This window comes from Nilaparvata lugens, chromosome 9 (genome assembly GCF_014356525.2).
Source record: "Nilaparvata lugens isolate BPH chromosome 9, ASM1435652v1, whole genome shotgun sequence".
In the NCBI taxonomy this organism is placed as follows: Eukaryota; Metazoa; Arthropoda; class Insecta; order Hemiptera; family Delphacidae; genus Nilaparvata; species Nilaparvata lugens.
This window is the reverse complement of record NC_052512.1, coordinates 43096064-43118637: the sequence shown is the minus strand read 5'-3', so window position 1 is coordinate 43118637 and position 22574 is coordinate 43096064. Positions and strand designations below refer to the sequence as shown.

Below are 22574 nucleotides of genomic sequence, written 5' to 3'. Positions count from 1 at the left end.
CCTTGAAAGTATGGATACGGGTACGGAGTAATCTATATATATATATATATATATATATATATATAAAAGCAAAATGGCACTCACTCACTGACTGACTGACTCACTCACTCGCATAACTAAAAATCTACTGGACCAAAAACGTTCAAATTGGGTAACGTTTAAATTGGCCCTTTAGAGGCTCACTAAGAAATCTTTTGGCAATATTTTACTCTAAGGGTGGTTTTGAAGGGTTTAAAGTTCGTCTTTTAGCATGTATATTCTTCTTATTCTCTTAATTATAATTGAAAAATGTTCATACCATATGTTAATATAGAACTTTAATCTAGAGAGAGTACCTCTTTGAAACAGTTGTTCTGGTAGCTAAATTAATAATTTTGTCAGGTTGGCATTAAGTTGAGTTGACTTTGTTAGGTTGGCACCAAGTTGAAGATTGAAATGTATTTTTCGCGGGAAAATTGATTGGGCACTTCTACTTCAGAGCTATTCCTGGGAATATTATATTACTAGCCGTCAGGCTCCCTTCGCTCGCCATATCCGTTTAGCCAGACGTTTAGTCTGGACCCCCGACCGGATCGTCCTAACATATGATAAAAATGCAGGCGAGCGAAGCGAGCCTGCTAATCTCATTCTTGGACGATCCAGTCGGGGGTCCAGGGGGCGGAGCCCCTTGGCTAGACGGATACGGCGAGCGAAGCGAGCCTGACGGCTAGTAAAGAATATATTTTTCTCTGTGGTATAGTTGAAGCTTAAATATAGAATGGGTACAATTATTGATCAGGTCACAATAAGTGAGTTATAGCATAAATTTCAACGTGAGAATTAACAAGTTGCAAGATGTCACAGTGAAAGCAAAAGAAAGGGCACAATCAGACAATCAAAAATGTATGTACAGAGTTGGTCAGAATCATAGGAACAGCATAATGTTTCTTTAGCTTTCTAACTGAAAGTTATTTTTCCTACAGTTAGGTTGAAAAGTGGCCATTGCTGCACTGATTACAGAACGCAAAGAATCACTTTTCCGCTCTAGTGCGGGAAAAATTTTTCTGCACTCCAGATTTGCAACATGGCAACGCAAAATACTTAGTAGGTTATATGGAGCAACAGTGCAGCAAAATCAAAATTAAGTTGGTAACAGTGAGTGGGCTGCTATAGTGAGCAGAGGTGCAACGAAGCACAACGCGCTAATTATTAAGTAGATATTATAATGGAGGACAACGACAGCACAGTGCCACCACAGCACACACCACACAGCTGCCCCCCGCCATTCAAACACACATACATTATTCAGGCAATTTTACCCATAATTACCCACTTTTCATATTCAATGGTAACTGTAGGAAAAACTTAATGTGAAATACGTGCGCAAAGTTCCTCTGCTGCACTCAAGAAACCATTCCGCCCTCGCCTATGGCTCGGGTGTAAACGTTTCTTTCGGTGCAGCAAACTGACACTTTGCGCACTAGTTGCACAATAGTTATTTGAGGGCGGAATGGTTTCTTGAGTGCAGCAAACGAACTTTGCGCACGTATTTCACATTAAATTTTTCCTACAGTTACCATTGAATATGAAAAGTGGGTAATTATGGGTAAAATTGCCTGAATAATGTAGTAGTGTTTGAATGGCGGGGGGCAGCTGTGTGGTGTGTGCTGTGGTGGCACTGTGCTGTCGTTGTCCTCCATTATAATATCTACTTAATAATTAGCGCGTTGTGCTTCGTTGCACCTCTGCTCACTATAGCAGCCCACTCACTGTTACCAACCTAATTTTGATTTTGCTACACTGGTGCTCCATATAACCTACTAACTATTTTGCGTTGTCATGCTGCAAATCTGGAGTACGCAAAGTACTCACTTTGCGCACTAGTGCGGAAAAGTGATTCTTTGCAGCCTGCAATCAGTGCACAAATGGTCACTTTTCAGGGTATCAGTAGGAAAATAACTATTCCAATTGGAATATGATCCCCAATGGAGTAGTTGAAATTGTCATTGTAAAAGAAAACTTTATCTGTTCCCATGATTTTTAAGAAATCTGTTTCAGTGTATTCCTACTTTAGGGCTATATTTCTCTGTAGGCCTATATTTCTAATGAATATCTCATTATTTAATATCTAATAATGAGAAGACTCAGCTGAGCTTTAGTGTTTACGAGTTTGTGTTTCTTGAATAGTTCAAAATTTCTTAAATAACTCAAATATTGAAAGAATAAGACTTTGATATTGTCAATATCACTTTTATTGATACAATAAAAGTGATATTGTTCATCTGGTGTAAAATCCAATAATTGATACAATAAAAGTGATATTGACAATATCAAAGTCTTATTCTTTCAATTATGGAAAAATATCACAACATCTCATACCATACAATCAAATCATTAACTCAATATTATTCGTTAAAAGTGGTAATTGAGTGGAATATTTCTAATTAATCCATCAATTTAAGCCATCTAAATTCAAAATTTATAGTTTTAATGTTTATTTCGGACAAAAATTTTATAAAAATTTTACACGTGAAATTCTAACCTTATCTTGTACTTTGTCACCTATAAATTTGGAAGAAAAATAGCACAAGGACTACCTTATTATTTTATCTTTCAATGTTATTACATTAGTGTTATTTGCATTGTAAATAAATAATAAATAATAAATAATGTTTATGTTTGTATTGATACTAGAACCACGTTTTTATAAAACTAGAAAAAATGAAGAATAACATCTTTGAATGCTACATTTATGGGGGAAACCCCAGGACCCTCTATCCTTTGGGGGTATTCCTTCCCCCCCCCCATAACAGTTTGGTAAAATGGCGCCACTGATTGAAAGCGATAAAGTTTCTCAGAAATAATTGAAATTATTTTTCCAATATTGTCAAACGTACTAGGAAGAACGTATTTTGGCCTCTCAGGAGTTTTGAAGTCAAGGATCAATAGATCATCAACTGTTCTTAGTGAGAATTTGTGTGTATTTTTGGCTTCAAAATTCATAAAATAACTCAATTAATACAATGTGCAGTGATAATTAAGTGTAATATTTAACTATAATTTGGTAGTAGATAGTATGATGAGATAGCTAGAGCACTTTTGGAGTGGCTGATATGCTATTTTTCAAATCATTAAAATTAACTCATTTTTACTAATTTTCGATAAAATTCATTACATTCTAAGAGAAAATATCATTTTTTCAATGAATTATTCATAAATAACTCAAAATTTCATAATCAAAAATAAGTCAAAAAAATCACTATTAAGTATCAGAAAAATTTTTTGGAGTGACTTATTTTTCAACAAAAATTGGAAAATATCATTGAAATTTAATAATTGAGAATCATTATAAATTTTAAAAAATTATGAAAATTCTCTCATTTCTAATATAGGATATTTATCATCATCTAAACCTAATAAAACTAATTTTATTTTAAGTTGATTAAATTCTTTAATAGATTTTTCATCAAACATTTCTAAATACTTTTTTGGTAAATATGTTATAAATTCTTCTAATTCAACTGACATGAAACATCCATTTTTTGTTTTGATTTTTTTAATATTTAAAACTTCATATTCTTTATTAATTTCTAACTCTTTTATTTTTTTAGTTATCTTAATTTTTCCATAATTATTGAATTGTTTTATTAATGAAGACATTTTTATATTTCTATTTAAATGGAAAAAATTTTAAGATATTTTATATTTTTATAAATCATTAAATTGAATGTTTTAATTTGTTCCATTTATTAAAAAATTTATTTAATAAAAAACATACATCCATTATCTTAAAAATTATGAAGTAATTTTTCAAGATGATGGATGTATTTTTCTTATTAAATAAATGGATGAGCTTATTCATTGTCAAAAATGTAAAAAGGAAACTAAAAATAAGAATTCAGAAATAGTTCAAACTAGTAATGGATTATATAGAATAGCAGCTAAATGTTTGGTATGTAAAACTAATAAAAGTAAATTCATAAAATCACCAGTAACTAAAGAAATTATTGAAAATAATTTAACTAAGGCAAAAAATTGAAGCTATTGAAATACATAAACCAGTTATTAAAAAATTTCATAGAAGAAAAATTTTAACATTAGGAATTGATAATTTATGGGCTATAGATCTTATGATATTTGATAAGTATCATGAACAAAATGATGGATATAAATATATTTTGAATTTTATAGATACATTTTCAAAATTTGTATGGGTTCAACCATTAAAAAAGAAGAATGGATTAGAAGTAACTAAAGCATTTGAAAAAATTCTCAAAAATACCAAAAAAGTCAATCATAAGTCTCCAAATCTTATACATTCTGATAAAGGTCTTGAATTTAGAAATAAAGAATTTAATCAATTATGAAAAAAATATAAAATAAAATTATATCATACAGAAAATGAAGAAAAAAGTGCAATAATTGAAAGATTTAATAGAACATTAAATAATAAATTGAAAATTATTTTTGAAATAAATAAAAATTTTAGATGGATTGATGAATTACAAAACATTATTGAAAAATATAATAATACTAAACATAGTACTATAAAAATGAATCCTATAGATGTTGATGAGAATAAAGAAAATATATTATTGAAAACTGTTTATAATTTCAAAACTTCAAATAATATTATTAAACCAAAATTTGAAATAGATGATAGAGTTAGAATTCCATCATTTAAAAAATCATTTGAGAATAAATATAAAAATAATTGGACTAGAGAAATTTTTATTATTACTAAAATTATCTATACAGATCCTATAACATATAAATTGAAAGATTTAAATAATGAAGATATAATTGGTAGTTTTTATGAAGATGAATTGAAGAAAACATTATTATAAAATATATAATTTTTTATATATAAATGGAAAATAAAAATCATATATGTTCAAGATGTAAAATAAATAATGAATACATGAAAACATGTTCAAAATGTGCAATAGATAAAACTCATGATAATTTTTATAAAAGTAAAACTTGTAAAAATAATATATCAAGTTGGTGTAAAGAATGTGATATTAAAAAAGTTAGAAATTACTATTATAAAGATAAAGATAAAATTTTAGAAAAAGTTAGATGTGATGTATGTGATAAATTCATTACTAAAACATATATGAAAAAACATCAAGAAATGGAAAGTCATATTTCAAATCTAAAAAAAAATAATTTAAGTTTTATTTTAAGTGAATTTATATGTTCAATTTTAGATTCAAAAACTTTTAATTTATCATTTATTTCATTTTTAAGATTATTATATGTATCCTGATTTCTATCTATACTACTTTTATCAAGTTTTTCAAATAAGATATGAATAGCTTTATTAAGTTTTTCATCTAAATTTTTCATAAAATTTTTAAAATAATCCATTGTTATAAACTCTTCACTAAGTTTTTTATCTAAATTTTTTATAGAATTTTTAAAATAATCCATTGTTATAGACTCTTTCATTATATTATCAATTTTATGTTTACATTCTTTTATAATATTTTGTAATTCATCAATTTCAAATTTTTGTTCTGATTTTATATCATCACCAAATTGATTAAATATCAATGAATGATAAGAAACCATATTTATTATTAAAAAATTTTTGTGAAATTATTTTTAAATTACATCCTTCTGAAAATAATTTCAAAGCATATAAACAAAGATGTCCACATATTGGTGGATCATAATCGTTTTGTATTTCATCTGTTGAAATAAAAATTTTATTATTCAATAAATATTTTTGTAATTCTAATGGTGGATTAGCATTTCCATAACTATCAAAATAAAGTACATTATTATTTTTTTTCATATAACAAGTCCAATGTGTTCCTGTAGAAAACATACTATCTAAATTAATAATTCCACATTCTATATTACATGGTTCATTCATAGGAATATTATCACGCATGAAAATTCCTTTAAAATATTTTAATTTTCTTGAATAATTTTCTAAATCACTAATAGATAATGGAGTTATTTTTTGTTTTTTTTTAAGTAAATTAGAATAAATTGAATCAATTTTTTTATTTATAGAAGATTTAAGTCCTTTACCTGTTTGATTATTTTTAATAATATCATCAAGTTCTTTATCAATTAAATTATGTAACCAAGGAACAAGTTTTTCTTTAATTAGTGGAGCTAAATCATTTCTTAAATAAGGTGTTACAGTTTTAACTAATGGAATATTATTTTCAGCTTTTGTTATTAAATCATTTAATAGACCATTACCGATTTGATTATATAATAATGTTAATCCTAAACCTTTTTTATTTTTTAAAGCTTTTTTACATCATTATATTGTTTATTAGTTAATAAAATTTCATTTTCACCTGATGATAATTGATCATATTTTAATCCTATTGTTATAGTTTTATGTTTCTTTTGTGCTATTCTAAAATTATTTTTTTGTCTTTCTGATAAATTGACTTTATGTTTTATTAAATCCATTTATTATAAAAAATTTAAATCAAATTAATACTATTTCTATTAATATCATATAGGAAGTGTATTTCAGAAAAAACAATAACATATGCAATTGTACCATTATTAGCATTTGGAGCTGTTACAGGATTTGAAAAATCAAGTTCTATTAATATATCACTTTTTATTTGTCCTAAATTTGTGGGGTGTAAATGTGTATCAATTACAACAATAGGATATTTGTTTATAAAATCATCATAATTTAAATATACTTCATCATCTCTAAACATTACTCTTCTAAAGTTCTGATACATATCATATAAAATAGCTGTTTTTTTATTAGTAAAATCAAAATTTTCTAATTCATAAGGATATCTTTCACCATTAATTTTTACAATAGCATTTTTCAATTGAACATTATCAAAAGTTGAAGGATCTTTCTTTTGATCATTTAATTTATCAGTTTGTGAACATATAACTATGAATTTTGGATTATAGATATTTCTAAATGAAGTTGTAATATCAAAACTAAATGTTGATCCAAATACACCTTTTTTATCTATACACTGCCATTGGAAGTAATCATATTTCAATTTTTTGTCATCACTTATTGATTTTAATTTATTTATTATTTGAATTTTAGCTATATTAGAGAATTCAACTATTGGTACTCTTAAATTAAATGTTTCAATTATAATCTTACCTTCTTGTGGTTCAATTGCTCCTTGTGTTGTATCTTTCCATCTAAAGATAGCATCATGATCTTCAGCTCTAGTGAATATTATTTCAAAACCACCTTTATACATTGGATATCTTAGATGATCAAAAAATCCTAAACCTAATTGTCCTAATGTACATAGAACTTCAAATTTTCCACCAGTAAATTTTGAAATGAATCCAGTATTATTTAATGTTTGTTTATGACCATTATTATGACTTATTAATCCTTTTATAGTACTAGTTATTCCTGGAAAATCAATAAAATCTGTTAAAGTATTATGTTTTCTAAGTTCAATTCTTGAGAATAAAAATGGTAAAAAATTATCAATCAATTTAATTGTTGAATTATCTTCATAATCACCTCCTCCAGCTTTTTTAATTAATTTACCAGTTACATGAATTTGGAATTTTGAATTATAAAAACAATCACCATTATCAACTTTAAAAATTGTATAATTATTTGGTGAGTTAAAATTCAATTCACTAACAGGATTTATAGTCCTATATTCACTTTTGATTATATCATCAAAGAATTCTTCAAAAACTTTATTCATTTATTATAAAAAATTTTATATATTTTATTTTTTAAGACCTAAATAAATAATATTATTTACATCAGGATTTACTATTAAATTATTATCTTGATCAGTAATTGAAATTACTATTTCTTGAATTTTATGTAAATTTTTTCTCAATGGAACAAATATTTTATGATTTGGTTGAATTGGAATTTTAGATCCACGAATTGTATTATGAAAAAATTGATATAGTAACTCTTTCTCATTATGTTTATGTGAATGATTTTCATGATTACTAAGACTCTTTTCTACTAAATTACAATGTATTTCAATTACATCAACTGATCTTAAATTTTGAATTTTTTCATTGTAGAATGTATCACAATAAATTATATCATTTTTTGTTAATCCTAATAAATTTTTCATTGATTCTGAAAATCCAAATAGATAATGAGATGTAATAAATTGAATTTTATTATCATCTCTACTAATAATAACATTATAATCTTCATTTTCCATATGAATATTTATGATTGTTTGTATTCTTTCTAAAGTATAGTAATTTTTTGAAAATTAATAGTTTTATAATTTTTTTCTTTCTTTTCTTTATAATATATTTGACCATCTTCTCTTAAATTATAAATATTGTTATCAGAATAAAATCCTAATAATGTTAATTTATAATTATCCTCTTCATTAATATAAATTGGATGTTCAAGATGTAATCTCAATTTAGAATTTGATCCACTTATTTTTAATAATTTCATTTATAATAAAATAATTTTGAAATAAATAATGGATATAACAAATTTTTATGAAGAAAAAATTAATAATTCATTATTATCACATCCATTGAGAGCTATTATTATTGGTAGTTCTGGTAGTGGAAAAACTAGTTTATTATTAAATTTAATTTATAAAAAAGAAAGTGGCTTAAAATTTATATATCTTTATGTTTTTAGTAAATCACTAGAACAAAGATCATATACAGATTTACAAAAACATTATCAAAAAATTGAAAATAAAATAAAAACTCAAATAGCTTTTTTCTATAATTCTTGTGATGATTTAATTTCAATAGATGAATGTTATGAAAATTCATTAATTGTATTTGATGATTGTTTAATGGAAGAACAAACAAAAATTAAAGAATTTTTTATAAGAGGAAGACATAAAAATATTTCATGTATCTATTTAAGTCAAAGTTATAGTCATTTAGATTTAAGAGTTATAAGAAATAATGTAAATTTATTATTTATTTTTAGACAAAATAAATATTATACTAAACGAATTTATGATGATTATGTAGGATCAGAGATGAGTTTTGATAAATTTCAAAATTTATGTAAAAAATGTTGGGATGAACCTTATGGATTTATTACAATAGATATGACTAGAAAATCATGTGATGGAAAATATAAACTAATGTTCAAAAATGATATATTAAATAAAAAACGTACATAATGTTATAAAAAATTAACATTCAAAAACATACATTTAATGTTATAAAAAATTAACGTTCAAAAACATACATTTAACGTTATAAAAAATTAACGTTCAAAAACATACATTTAACGTTATAAAATATTAATGTTTAAAAAGTTTAAAAACATTTATTTAACTTTTTTTTAAATAATAATAAATTTGTTATTTATAAATGAAGAATCTAAAAAATGAAGATTTGAAAAAGTTAAATCAAATTGAAAAAGATTTATTACAAAGATTCAAAGAAGGTGAAAAAGAACAAATAAAAGAAAGAGATAAAATTGAACAAAAGAGTAAACTTATTAAAAAAGATCCATATAATGGATTAGAATTTAATGAATCAATAATGAATAGAAAAAAGATGAATTACATTATCAGAAGCTAAACATGTTCATAATTTAGAAAAAAAACTTAAAGATGAATTTAAATCACATCATATTCATGAAGGAATAGAATTAAAAGAAAGAGAAAAAAATATGAACCAATAGTTAAAGCTTTAAAAGAAAATAGAATTCATGAAGTTGAAAATTCAAAAGATATTCAAATTTTTAATCCAAACATAGTTAGTACTCCATTTCGAAAAATTCAATTTGAAGATGAAGATGAAAATGATTTTCATTATAATGAATCTACATCTACAATTGAAGATCCAATAACACCTGAAAAAGAAACTTTTAAAACTAATAAATCTTTGAAAAAAATTATGGAATCATCTATTATTAATATTGGATCAATTGCTTCAAAATTTTTACCAAGAGCACATGATAAACAATTTGGTATTTGGTATGATGAAGATATTGAAGAATGGAAAATTGGTAATTATCCTATGACTGTTGATATAGATGATATTATAATAAAATATAATGAAAATGAAGAAAAATATAAAGGTACAGAAGGTTTATGGAGACTTTTAACTAGAAATGATTATTTAGAACATAATATAATGTTTACAAATGATGATTGGAATAATTATAAGAACATCATGATAAAAAATTATTCACTATTTCAAAATAATGATCCAAAAAGTAGAAAACCAAAATCAAGTAAAGGTAGAAAATGGAAATTAGTTAAAACTATTTGGGAAGAACTTATTAATCACAAAGGATCTGGAGTATTAGAATTTAATAATAAACCAATTGAATATAGATATGTAAATAATTTAAATGAATTAGTTAAAAGACTTAATTATATTTCAGCTCAAGAAAATGTTGGAAATAATAGTTTTCATAATGAAAAAATGTCTTTAGTTAAATTTATGAATGATATACTTACAGAAATAATAGATACACCAAATAGTACTAAATATTTAATTAGATGTATGTCTTTATTACCTGAAAATGTTATAGGATCTGGTTTAGTTAATGATATTATAAATAATTTACCTTTAGAGTTCCATTATCCAGGTGCAAATTTCTGTGGTCCAGGAACAAAACTTAAAGAAAGATTAGAAAGGGGTGATAAAGGAATTAATCCAACTGATGAATTTTGTAAGGAACATGATATATTTTATTCAAATAATAGAACTCCAGAACAAAGATGGATAGCTGATAAAAAATTAGAAGATCAAGCTTTAAATCGTTATTTTCAAAAGATGCTACTTTAAATGAAAGAGCTATGGATTTAATTATTGCTCCTACAATGTGGGCTAAAAGAAAATTAGGATTTGGTTTAAATAGCTCTCCATTTATATATTCAGATGAATAAAATATTAAATTTTTTGAAAAAAAAAATCATTTTATTAAAAAATTATTTTTTAAAAATTTATTCCTCCAAATTTTTTTAAAAATTATTTATTATTTTATATTTTTATGACCCCATGGTAAAGTATTTATTTTATCTTTTAATATGTATCATTTTTCATCTTTTGAACTTAAAGCTAATTTATTCAAACTTATTGTGTATAATTCATGTTTATAACTTCTAATACAATTCATTTCTCTATACTCTTCTTTATCTTCAAATGAACATTTCTTAAAATTTTCCATTTTTATGTATCTATTTTTAGTATTTTCATCTAATTCATCTAATTTTATATTTTTATTCATTAATAAACATTTTTTAATACCTTTACATTTTACTTCATTCTTATTATTTGAAAACATATAACTATAGCATTTAGATCTTAATCCACAAAACTCTTCTAAAGGTATACCATTCAATTCATCTTTAAATTTTCCAATTACTTTCTTATTTTTATCATTATAACATTCATGATTCTTATCATAATCACTTGTATCAAATTCTTCTTGATTATTTTTTATTATTTCATAAGGATCTTTACTCATTTCTAAAAAGAAACTATCTGTATCCATGTATAATAAATTAGCATCTGGATCATATTTTTTAATTTTATCATAATAAAATTGATACATTAATAATTTAGATAAATCTAAAACTGAAAATCCAATATAAATTGGTTTATCAAATTTAACCTTTTGTTTATGAAAATGTGTAGCAATACAATCATCATCAAATATTTTGAATCCTTTGAAATTAGATTTTTTAGAAAATTTGTATGACGATTCTTCATCACCTAATTTTATTTCTAATCTATTTCTTACATTCTCCATCATCTTTCCAAATACACTGTTACACATAAGTTTATAAAAGTCTTTTTCAAAATCACTTTTACTTTTAGCTCTCATATTTGTATTAAAATTTATATATTCTTCCATAAAATTACTTTGTTTAAATTCTATAACTCTATTAATATTTTCTAAAATCATACCTTTCTCTAAATAATATTTTAAATTTCTAATGTGAACAACATAATTATTTTTATCATAAAGAGTTGTACATAATCTTTTTTTATAATGTTCAGGAGCTAAAGGTAAATCTTTATGATTATCATGCAATTTTTCTGGATATTTTAAATCTACTTCAAAAATATATCCAACATCATCATCATTTTCATCATAATTTTTAATTATATCTTCCCATTCATCTAAATTTCTAATATCTGAATTTATAAATTGTAAATCTTTATATGGTAATTTTTGTGATAAGGCCCAACCATATAAATTGTTCGCATCGATATAGAATAGATAATTTTGTTTTTTATTTGGATTATAATTTTTTATATATTTATTATTTGCTTTAGAATATCTAGTTATATATTGTGAAATACCACCTCTAATTCCTTTTTCAATCATTAAATACAAATTATAATCATGTATTAAATCTAGTTCTATTTTTGTAAGTTTTAACATTGCATCCCATGCTAATGATGGTGCTGTTAGATAATGAGCAGGATCTAATTTATAATTATTTAAACAACAATCTCTAAAATTTTCAAATATATCAGCTAATAATAATACATCTTGTATATTATATAAATCAGAATAATTTCCTAAATTTTTATTTTTTAATTTATTCCATACCATTTTATAATGTAAATAATCTTTTGTATTTATACCTTCATGATTTAAACAACTATAAAACTTATCTTGTTCTAAAATTTTATTATATTCTAATTTTTCAAAATCATCAATAAACTCATATGGGAATATTCTTTTACCACTTAAAATATTAAAAATTTGATCTTCATCATTATCTTCTCTTTTAATAATCTTATTTAAAACTTTTCCATTTTTTATAAAATTATTTATATGCTTACAATCTTCTTTTTTTAGTGATTTTGCTAATTTTTCAATTGATGAAGCCATAAATCTGAATGTATCAACAAATGAAAATTTTATATTTTTTCTTGGTTTATTATCTTTATCAAATTCATATCCATATCCTGAATTAATAGAATAATTAATATATTTTTCATCAGTATTAGCTATAAGATCTACTTTTTTATATTTTTTAGATAACTCTCTTATATATAAATGAGTATCATATCCACTCATATTATGACAATAAATAGGTATAGTTTGTGGAAGTTTAAAATTCAAATTACAAATTGAATGAGCTGCACCTATATATTTTCCACTTAAATGACAGTGATCTCTTACTTTTTCATAATTTATATCATCATTAAAAGGTTTTTCACAAATATGACAAATTTTAGTTTTTTGAAATTTTATTTCTTCATATTTAGTTAATTCTATTGGAATTTGATTTTTAGAATTATATTTGTATGCTATTTTTTTGCAATTTTTTCTAAATTTTCAAATAAATATTCTGGAATTTTTTCTAATTCATCTTTATTTTTAGCTCTATAACAAATTGGTTTATAAAATATATTTTCTGCTCTATTAACTAAATAAATTGTAAAACAATATGGAATATGTTTTTGAATTTTAGTTGTAGAAGAATTATTTGGATTATTTTTACAATGATCAATTTTTTGTAATATACTTTCAAAATCTAAATAAATTACAAATGGATGTTCAAATTTTTTATTATAATTTTTAAAATAAACTGTTGATCCTTCTTTTGGCATAATAGGTTTAACTGCTTCAAAGTTTTTACAAATTTCTAAATGTTCATCCAATTTATATTCTGAATGAAAATGTGATAAACATCTTCTACAAATAAATAATTTACCATTATGGTTTGATATTTGTTTACTTACTAATCTACTCATATCAGTTATTAGACAATAATGAGAATTGTTATCTTTTTTAAAATATAATAATTAACTTCTAATTCAGAATCATGAATTTCAGAAATTTGTAATGGTATTATGTTTTCATTATCAGTATCAATTGTATAAATATTGATTGAAATTGTAGGATAATCATTATATTTTTTAAAAGTCCTTTTTTCAAATAGTTTAATATCTTTTAATGATAATGGAAATTCTAATTCACTAAAAATATCATCATATATATATTTTTCATATTGTTTAGTTCTATGTGGATCTTCTGATTTATTTTTATTGAAAATATCTATTGCACATCTAATTGAATAAATAAAACAATAATTATCTTTATTTTTAAAATTAATACATGCTTTTTCATTTTTTATTTTTTCTGGTAAATCAATATATGATCCTGCATTTAATGATTTGTTTTTATTCAATTTTAAAATTAATTTATCACAACTAGCTAATGACCATCCAGATCCTGCATTAGGTTGATGTTGTGATTCTCTTAAAATAGTTTTCTCAATTGTTTATCAATAAATTCATTTATATCTAAAATATGATCTGTTATTACTGGAAAATATTTTATGGTTTTTTGAATTGTATTATCTGTTGGAGAATTTCTTTCATAAGTGCAACCTAGATTCAATTGACCTTTCATACTTTTATGAATTTTAAATTTTTCTTCAATTATTGATGTTAAATCTTTTCTACAAATTTCTAAATAATGTTTAATATTATTACTTTCAGGAGAAACTTTAAGTGTATATTTATTGAATAAATCATTCTTAGAATTTATATTTTTAATATCCACTATATAATTATTTGATGATTCATTTATATTTTTAGCTAATTCTTTCATTAAATATTTCTTTGATTTATTATTTGTTTTAATATTATTTTCTTCAGCTAATTTTTTAATATAATTTATATTTCTTAACCTTAAAATTTTTGGATTTTTTTCAATTTTTTCCAATCTATTAATTAGTTGTTCTCTACTTAAATTATTTAAATTATTAACATCATATTTCTTTCCAATATCTTTATGTTTTTCAAAATTTAATATTTGATAATTATCTTCATTGATTTTAAAATCCTCTTTAATTTTTAATAATGCTTTTTCATTTAATCTATCATAATCATGAATATGATTCATTTCAGCCTATTTCTTTAATTCTAAGAATTTTTTATATTTTATAGATGAATTAACTTGATGCTTTTTAGATTTTAAATGTCTATTAAAATTATGAATGAATGAATGAATGAATAATTGCTTTTATTTTAACATTGTTTCCTAAATAATATTATACAAGAACATAATTTTAGTTATAACAAGCATTAAACCCTTGGTCAACGACCGTCAGGGTGAGGTTTGACATGAGTAGACTCCATACAGAATTACACATTCTTGTTTTTCAAATACTTTTCCCTTAGTGTTCATTCAACAGTTCACAACGCACTATCCATTGAACTCTGAAATCAAGTAGTGTCTGTATTTCCATGCACCAACACAGTATGCACCTATCTTTAGCCAGTCATCTCCGTTTAGGTAGTTCTTCAGATCTTCCCGTGACAATGCTGCCATGCCAAAGTGTTGCCATCTGAACTCGACGAGTATGGGACATTTTCCAATGAAATGTGTGACATCCTCCTCCTCCTTCCTATTGCACAATGAGCAGAGTCTGTTCCCGTTGAATGAATACTTATTGAGTCGGATCAATTGAAAGCTGGAATTTTGAGAAATGTAATCATTCCAGTGATTGAGCTCTCGGCGAATGGTGTACCGCTGGCTCATGGCGACCTGCTGCATCTGTTGATCTCGCAGCTTACTTCCAATTCTGTCAATCGTCTGGTCAATGTTCAAGCTACCTGCTGCTATCTCCTCCCATGGAATGCCAAATAAGTCATCCAGCATTCTCCAGTCATCATACAGAAATAGCCTTCTTCGAATCATCAATTCCAATAGCATACATGGATATCTTCCTTCATGCAGATTCAAACAACGCTTTACAAACTGAAGGTGTAGCCTTATTGTATGCAGGAAGATTGGACAGACTCCGGTCTCCAGAAGCAAAGCCTGATTCGGGGTGTATGATGAGAGACAAAATACCTTCTTAAGGAAGAAACGCTGGATACTTTCAACCACATCATAGATTCTTCCTCCCCACACCTGTGCTGCATAAGAAATCACAGACCTTCCTACTGCATCGAAGATTTGTAGCTTTGATTTGAATGGTATCCCATCATTAAGGAGGATATCATTGAAGTGATTCATAGCCATCTTTGCTGAGAGTGATTTTTCTCTAAAATGCTCTGTTAATGATAGCTTTGTGGACAATCTTACTCCCAGATACTTATACGAGTTAACAACCTCTATTGGCCTCTCCTCAAAACACCACTTTTCAAGCCTCCCCTGCCTTCCACCGTTTCTGAAGATGACGATTTTGGATTTATCCAGGTTAATCAGCAAGTTCCACTTTCTACAATAATCCTCCAGTACTCTAATCATTCTGGTCATACTCAGTTTATCGGATGCCAACAAGACAACATCATCCGCATAGGCAAGAATTTTAATACACACGTTATTCAGTCTTATTCCTCCTTCCATATTGTCCTCTATGTCATTGAGGAAGAGGGAGAAAAGAATTGGGCTAAGTAAACAGCCTTGCTTGACACCTGTCTTTGTGAAAAATCTATCAGACAGACCTTCAGAGCTCCATACCCTGGCTGATGTGTTGCTGTATATCCTCTGGATAATCTTTATCATCTTTGTTGATAAACCTATTTCTGATAGTTTGAAAAATAGTGCATGCCTGTCCACTCTATCAAATGCAGCCGAAAAATCGACAAAAAAGGCATAGACTTTCTGCCTTTTAACTGCTAGGTGCATTTTAATAATGGCCATCAAACTGAAGATATTGTCCACTGTTGAGTAGTTCTGTCTGAAACCCGCCTGGAACTCGTTCAGGATGTTGTGATGATGGATCCACGTTTTCAGCCTCTCCAAGATGAGTCCAGTAAACAGTTTTGCTCCAGTATTACCAAACGATATTCCTCTATAATTGGAAGCATCCTCCAGATCACCTTTCTTGAAGATTGGAAACACAATCGAAGTATGGAAGTCCTGTGGAATGACATGAGAAAAGTTGTAGATGCTATTAAAGACCTCCAACAATCTATTCATGAATACTGTTGGAGCATTCTTGTAAAATTCGTACGGAATTCTGTCTTCGCCTGGGGCTTTGCCATCCTTTACGTGAAGAATCACCTTATCCAGTTCCTCCTTTCGAAACGGTGCATCTAGAAAGTCATCACGCACATAGGGTTCTGGATACAACATTCTATCAGCCAGTACTATTGGATTCAACAAAACCTTGAAATGCTGCACCCAGTCTTTCAAAGAAATACTTGCTCCTGCCATATGTTGCTTCTTTTTCAGTTGCCTAACCAGTTTCCAAAAATCTCTGGAGTCTCTCACCGTCTGAAAACTATCTGCACATTTCTTCCAGTAAGCCTTTTTCTTTTCTCCACAGAGTCTTTTGTATTCCGAGTTCGCGTGAATGTACTGCCTCTTTATAGCATCTGAATCAGTTTTTCTGTACTCATTGAGTAATTTGAAGGTTTCTTCTCTTTTTCTATGGCATTCTTTGTCGAACCACTCAGCTTGCATCCTTGAATTTCCTTGAACATTTCCCCGGTGCCACTTTTATTAATAGCTTCAATAAGATAGCACCAGTCATCTTCCAAGTCAATATTCCAGATATCTTTCCTGTTAATCACTTCCTCTAGCCGCCTCCGGTATTCAACTCTTTTTGATGAGACCCATTTCAGCTTCGGTCTAATTGGTAATATGTTTTTGGATTGTCTTCCTGCTCCTGCAATTTTTATAGTTGCTTGTATAGGTTGATGGTCAGAAAATACAGCTGGGATGACTGAGAAATCCGATAGACAGCTCAGCAGTTCCAAAGATACAGCACATACATCAATCACAGAAGATCCTTGATGACCCAAGAATGTGAATTCACCATGTTTATCGCCCACCGAGCGTCCATTCAAAATAATCAGGCCAAAGTTCTCAAACAATTCAAGCAGCATTTTCCCATTTCGGTTTAGGAGTAAATCCTTGGAATTTCTGTGGAAGGTCTGCAGACAATGTGTACCTATAATCAGCTCCTCATCTAGTGTTTGCTCATTGCCTATCCTCCCATTTACATTACCTATAAGCATAATATTCTGTCCTTCCAGTTGCTCAAATACCTCCTGGATTATGTTAAAATCACGCATCCAGTGATTACAATTCAAATAAACTGGCAATATATTAATCATAATACAAGATTCGATTTTGATTCTCACAATATAATTACTTTCAACTTTAACAAACTTGGGATGAATCGAACAATTATTTCCTCTTCTTATTCCATAAATTTCTCCTCCACTTGCTCTACCGTAGCAAGTAGCTCTAATTGCAGGAATCCAAATCATTTCATATTGGGGAAACTTTTTTTCAACTAGAAGAAAGCTATTTCCATCTTCGATAAACGTCTCAAAGAGGAGGAAAATATCGTAATTCTGAAGGAAGTTAAAGAAATCTGCATCATTCAATTTATTCTGTATTCCAGCCACATTAAATGCAACTACATTCAGAGTTAGCTTGTCGTTCAGATTGATTTGTTCTGAACAACAGTTTTGTTGATAGGCTTTACTAATTATTTCTTTTGTTGCCCCCTGAGGAACGAAAAAACGAGCTGATATCTGATGCTTTCCCTTGCCTCAATTTTCCTTTTCCTGCGTTTTGCCCTTCAGCCTCTCTTCTGCACTTTTTCAGATTTTCCTCCCGATCCTGCCTCTCCTCGCCCTCGTGGTCTTCATCATCTCTTGACTGTTTCTTTTCTATATATTCACTCTCAACTTCTTTATACGTAATAAATCTTCCATCAATTTGTAGCCCTCCCCTCCTCACTCTCACATTCTTCTTTGAATCCCTAAGCTCACCTCCTACCTCCCTTAATATCTTCTGTCTCTGGCGAGACTGCCAATCCAGATCATGTGTCAGAAATATCTTGGAGCCTTTCAACTTTGTACATTCCTGCATAATACTATTCTTCTTGATTACAGATACTAGGGATAACATAACCGGATGCGCACCCTTATCTTTCTTCCTGGCAATCCTCCTCACCAAATTAATGTCACCCGCCTTTAGTTCAACCTTCAGAACTTTATTACAAATATCCAAAGTTTTCTCCATCAATTGTGTAGATTTTTCACCATCTGCCTCATCAACACCAAAGAATAAAAGATTATTTTCTCTATTAAAATTATAATCAGTTGTAAAATTAACATCACAAATTTTACAATAGATTTTATTTTGATCACTCATGATTTTCAGTTACTATTTATAAGAAAAAAATTTAAGGTATTTGAAAAAATTATTCTGTTATAATTTCTTGATAAATATTCTTTAAAAATGATAAATCTAAAGAATATTATTTGAATAATGTAAATTAATTTGCTACTTCCTTTGATCACAAGCACTTGACACCAACACTGTTGAAAACGTTTTGAGCTAGATGAAAGTATGTTTTCCTTGTTCACTTCCTATCTTATCATAATTTACGTCATCTGACCTTTCATAATATGATGCAACTATTCTATATTATGTGACAGAAAGAATGTTGAATAAAACTCATCTAATTTGTTATCATATGAAATGTATTTTCAATAATAATTAAAATGTTATGATTCAATTTCATTGAAAAATTATTTGTATTAAAAAATTTATCATGATTCTCAATTATTAAATTTCAATGATATTTTCCAATTTTTGTTGAAAAATAAGTCACTCCAAAAAATTTTTATGATACTTAACAGTGATTTTTTTGACTTATTTTTGATTATGAAATTTTGAGTTATTTATGAATAATTCATTGAAAAAATGATATTTTCTCTTAGAATGTAATGAATTTTATCGAAAATTAGTAAAAATGAGTTAATTTTAATGATTTGAAAAATAGCATATCAGCCACTCCAAAAGTGCTCTAGCTATCTCATCATACTATCTACTTTTGGTGTTTTAATTTTTCTAAATTTAAAATTTGCATCTCATATTTATTTTTGGATGAAATTTGAGCTTGAACTTCTTACAGAAGAAACATAACCTATTTTTTGGACATGTAATCAAAATTTGGGAATGGAATAGTTTTGGGCCAGGCCTGTTGTTCCTTCCCAATCATATTTATATGATCTGTTATTGTATCCAATTGATATTGATTTTTGATTCAAGAATTGATTTTGTGTATTTATTTATAGTCTACATATTTTTGGTTTTTGGTTTACTATCTTTTAGTTTGTATTTTAGAATATTATCACAGCAAATGTACCAATAATTTAAAGAATATTTTCGAACTCGTGGCTGGAGCTCAAGGCTTCTTTTTCCAGTCACACCAATGTATATTAGTTGATAAGTGTTATTTTGTAAATTTCTAGTGAATTGGTAAATAAATCCACTTATAAATAAATAAATAGCGGCTGAATGGTGTGTCGCCATATGCTATCAATAACTGGGATCAACAAAAACAGAATGGAGAGCAATTGGAAAATTCAGCAATTGCAAGCCACATGATTATAAATAGTGGTCTGGAAGGTCGTTCACTTCGTCAAGATCAATTTGAGTGGCCAAACACATTCTGACCGATGGGCGCCATTGGTAGATTCATTTAGGAAACAAACTGTTCTTTTTGTTAAGGTTGAAGCTAGCAATCGTTATCAACCCTATCCAGCGGACGGTCAACAAAGGCAAGGACAGGCAGGACGAGGTCAACCAGGGCGCGGTCAACAAAGGCAAGGACAGGCACGACAAGGTCAACCAGGGCGCGGTCAACAAAGGAGACGGACGAACTCAATTGTGGGATCGACAGGGAGGTCAGGGATAACTGGTTCACCACCAGGTTCACCAGGAGGCTCTACAGGCTACTCTGCTAACACAGCAGAACCTCAAATACCTGTCATGGTTGGTAAGTTCATTTACAAAGGTCATTCATAAGTAATGAAACACATTTCTAGTAGTTCTGTGAACGAGGGTCATTCATAAGTATTGAAACACATTTCTAGTAGTTCTGTAAACAAGAGTCATTCATAAGTATTGAAAAACATTTCTAGTAGTTCTGTGAACAAGAGTCATTCATGAGTATTGAAACACATTTCTAGTAGTTCTGTGAACAAGAGTCATTCATAAGTATTGAAACACATTTCTAGTAGTTCTGTGAACAAGAGTCATTCATGAGTATTGGAACACATTTCTAGTAGTTCTGTGAACAAGAGTCATTCATGAGTATTGAAACACATTTCTAGTAGTTCTGTGAACAAGAGTCATCATAAGTATTGAACACATTTCTAGTAGTTCTGTGAACAAGAGTCATTCATAAGTATTGAAAAACATTTCTAGTAGTTTTGTGAACAAGAGTCATTCATGAGTATTGAAAAACATTTCTAGTAGTCTGTGAACAAGAGTCATTCATGAGTATTGAAACACATTTCTAGTAGTTCTGTGAACAAGAGTCATTCATGAGTATTGAAACACATTTCTAGTAGTTCTGTGAACAAGAGTCATTCATGAGTATTAAAACACATTTCTAGTAGTTCTGTGAACAAGAGTCATTCATAAGTATTGAAACACATTTCTAGTAGTTCTGTGAACAAGAGTCATTCATGAGTATTGAAACACATTTCTAGTAGTTCTGTGAACAAGAGTCATTCATGAGTATTGAAACACATTTCTAGTAGTTCTGTGAACAAGAGTCATTCATAAGTATTGAAACACATTTCTAGTAGTTCTGTGAACAAGAGTCATTCATAAGTATTGAAACACATTTCTAGTAGTTTTGTGAACAAGAGTCATTCATGAGTATTGAAACACATTTCTAGTAGTTCTGTGAACAAGAGTCATTCATGAGTATTGAAACACATTTCTAGTAGTTCTGTGACAAGAGTCATTCATGAGTATTGAAACACTTTCTAGTAGTTCTGTGAACAAGAGTCATTCATGAGTATTAAAACACATTTCTAGTAGTTCTGTGAACAAGAGTCATTCATAAGTATTGAAACACATTTCTAGTAGTTCTGTGAACAAGAGTCATTCATGAGTATTGAAACACATTTCTAGTAGTTCTGTGAACAAGAGTCATTCATGAGTATTGAAACACATTTCTAGTAGTTCTGTGAACAAGAGTCATTCATAAGTATTGAAACACATTTCTAGTAGTTCTGTGAACAAGAGTCATTCATGAGTATTGAAACACATTTCTAGTAGTTCTGTGAACAAGAGTCATTCATGAGTATTGAAACACATTTCTAGTAGTTCTGTGAACAAGAGTCATTCATGAGTATTAAAACACATTTCTAGTAGTTCTGTGAACAAGAGTCATTCATAAGTATTGAAACACATTTCTAGTAGTTTTGTGAACAAGAGTCATTCATGAGTATTGAAAACATTTCTAGTAGTTTTGTGAACAAGAGTCTTCATGAGTATTGAACACATTTCTAGTAGTTCTGTGAACAAGAGTCATTCATAAGTATTGAACACATTTCTAGTAGTTCTGTGAACGAGGGTCATTCATAAGTATTGAAACACATTTCTAGTAGTTTTGTGAACAAGAGTCATTCATAAGTATGAAACACATTTCTAGTAGTTCTGTGAACAGTAGACCTCGCGCAGTCATAAACCACAGCCTCCTCTTATACTGTCATCAGAGTAAATCCTGTTGGCGAGATATCGGTGTGAAAACAGCCAATGGCTGCTGGTGTTGGTGTATCAAAAATGCTAACATCAAAAGCTAATCTCCTTCAAGACATTCTGGCAACTGGTCAGCCCGAGTTCAAAGCAGAGAAAGGTCGAGAGAGACATGTTTTTTGGTCTATGTGAGACTGTT

The 22574-nt window shown here is 27.7% G+C and overlaps 1 protein-coding gene across 1 annotated transcript in view; it reads left to right on the top strand.

Annotated features, from left to right (window-relative positions):
• Positions 1 to 22574, top strand: part of LOC120353161 — a 60540-nt gene that overhangs the window by 12153 nt on the left and 25813 nt on the right. Inside the window, exon 3 of the mRNA XM_039435914.1 lies at positions 20393 to 20660. Within this exon, the coding sequence (XP_039291848.1) occupies positions 20393 to 20660 (268 nt within the window). The remainder of the gene's footprint in view (positions 1 to 20392; positions 20661 to 22574) is intronic.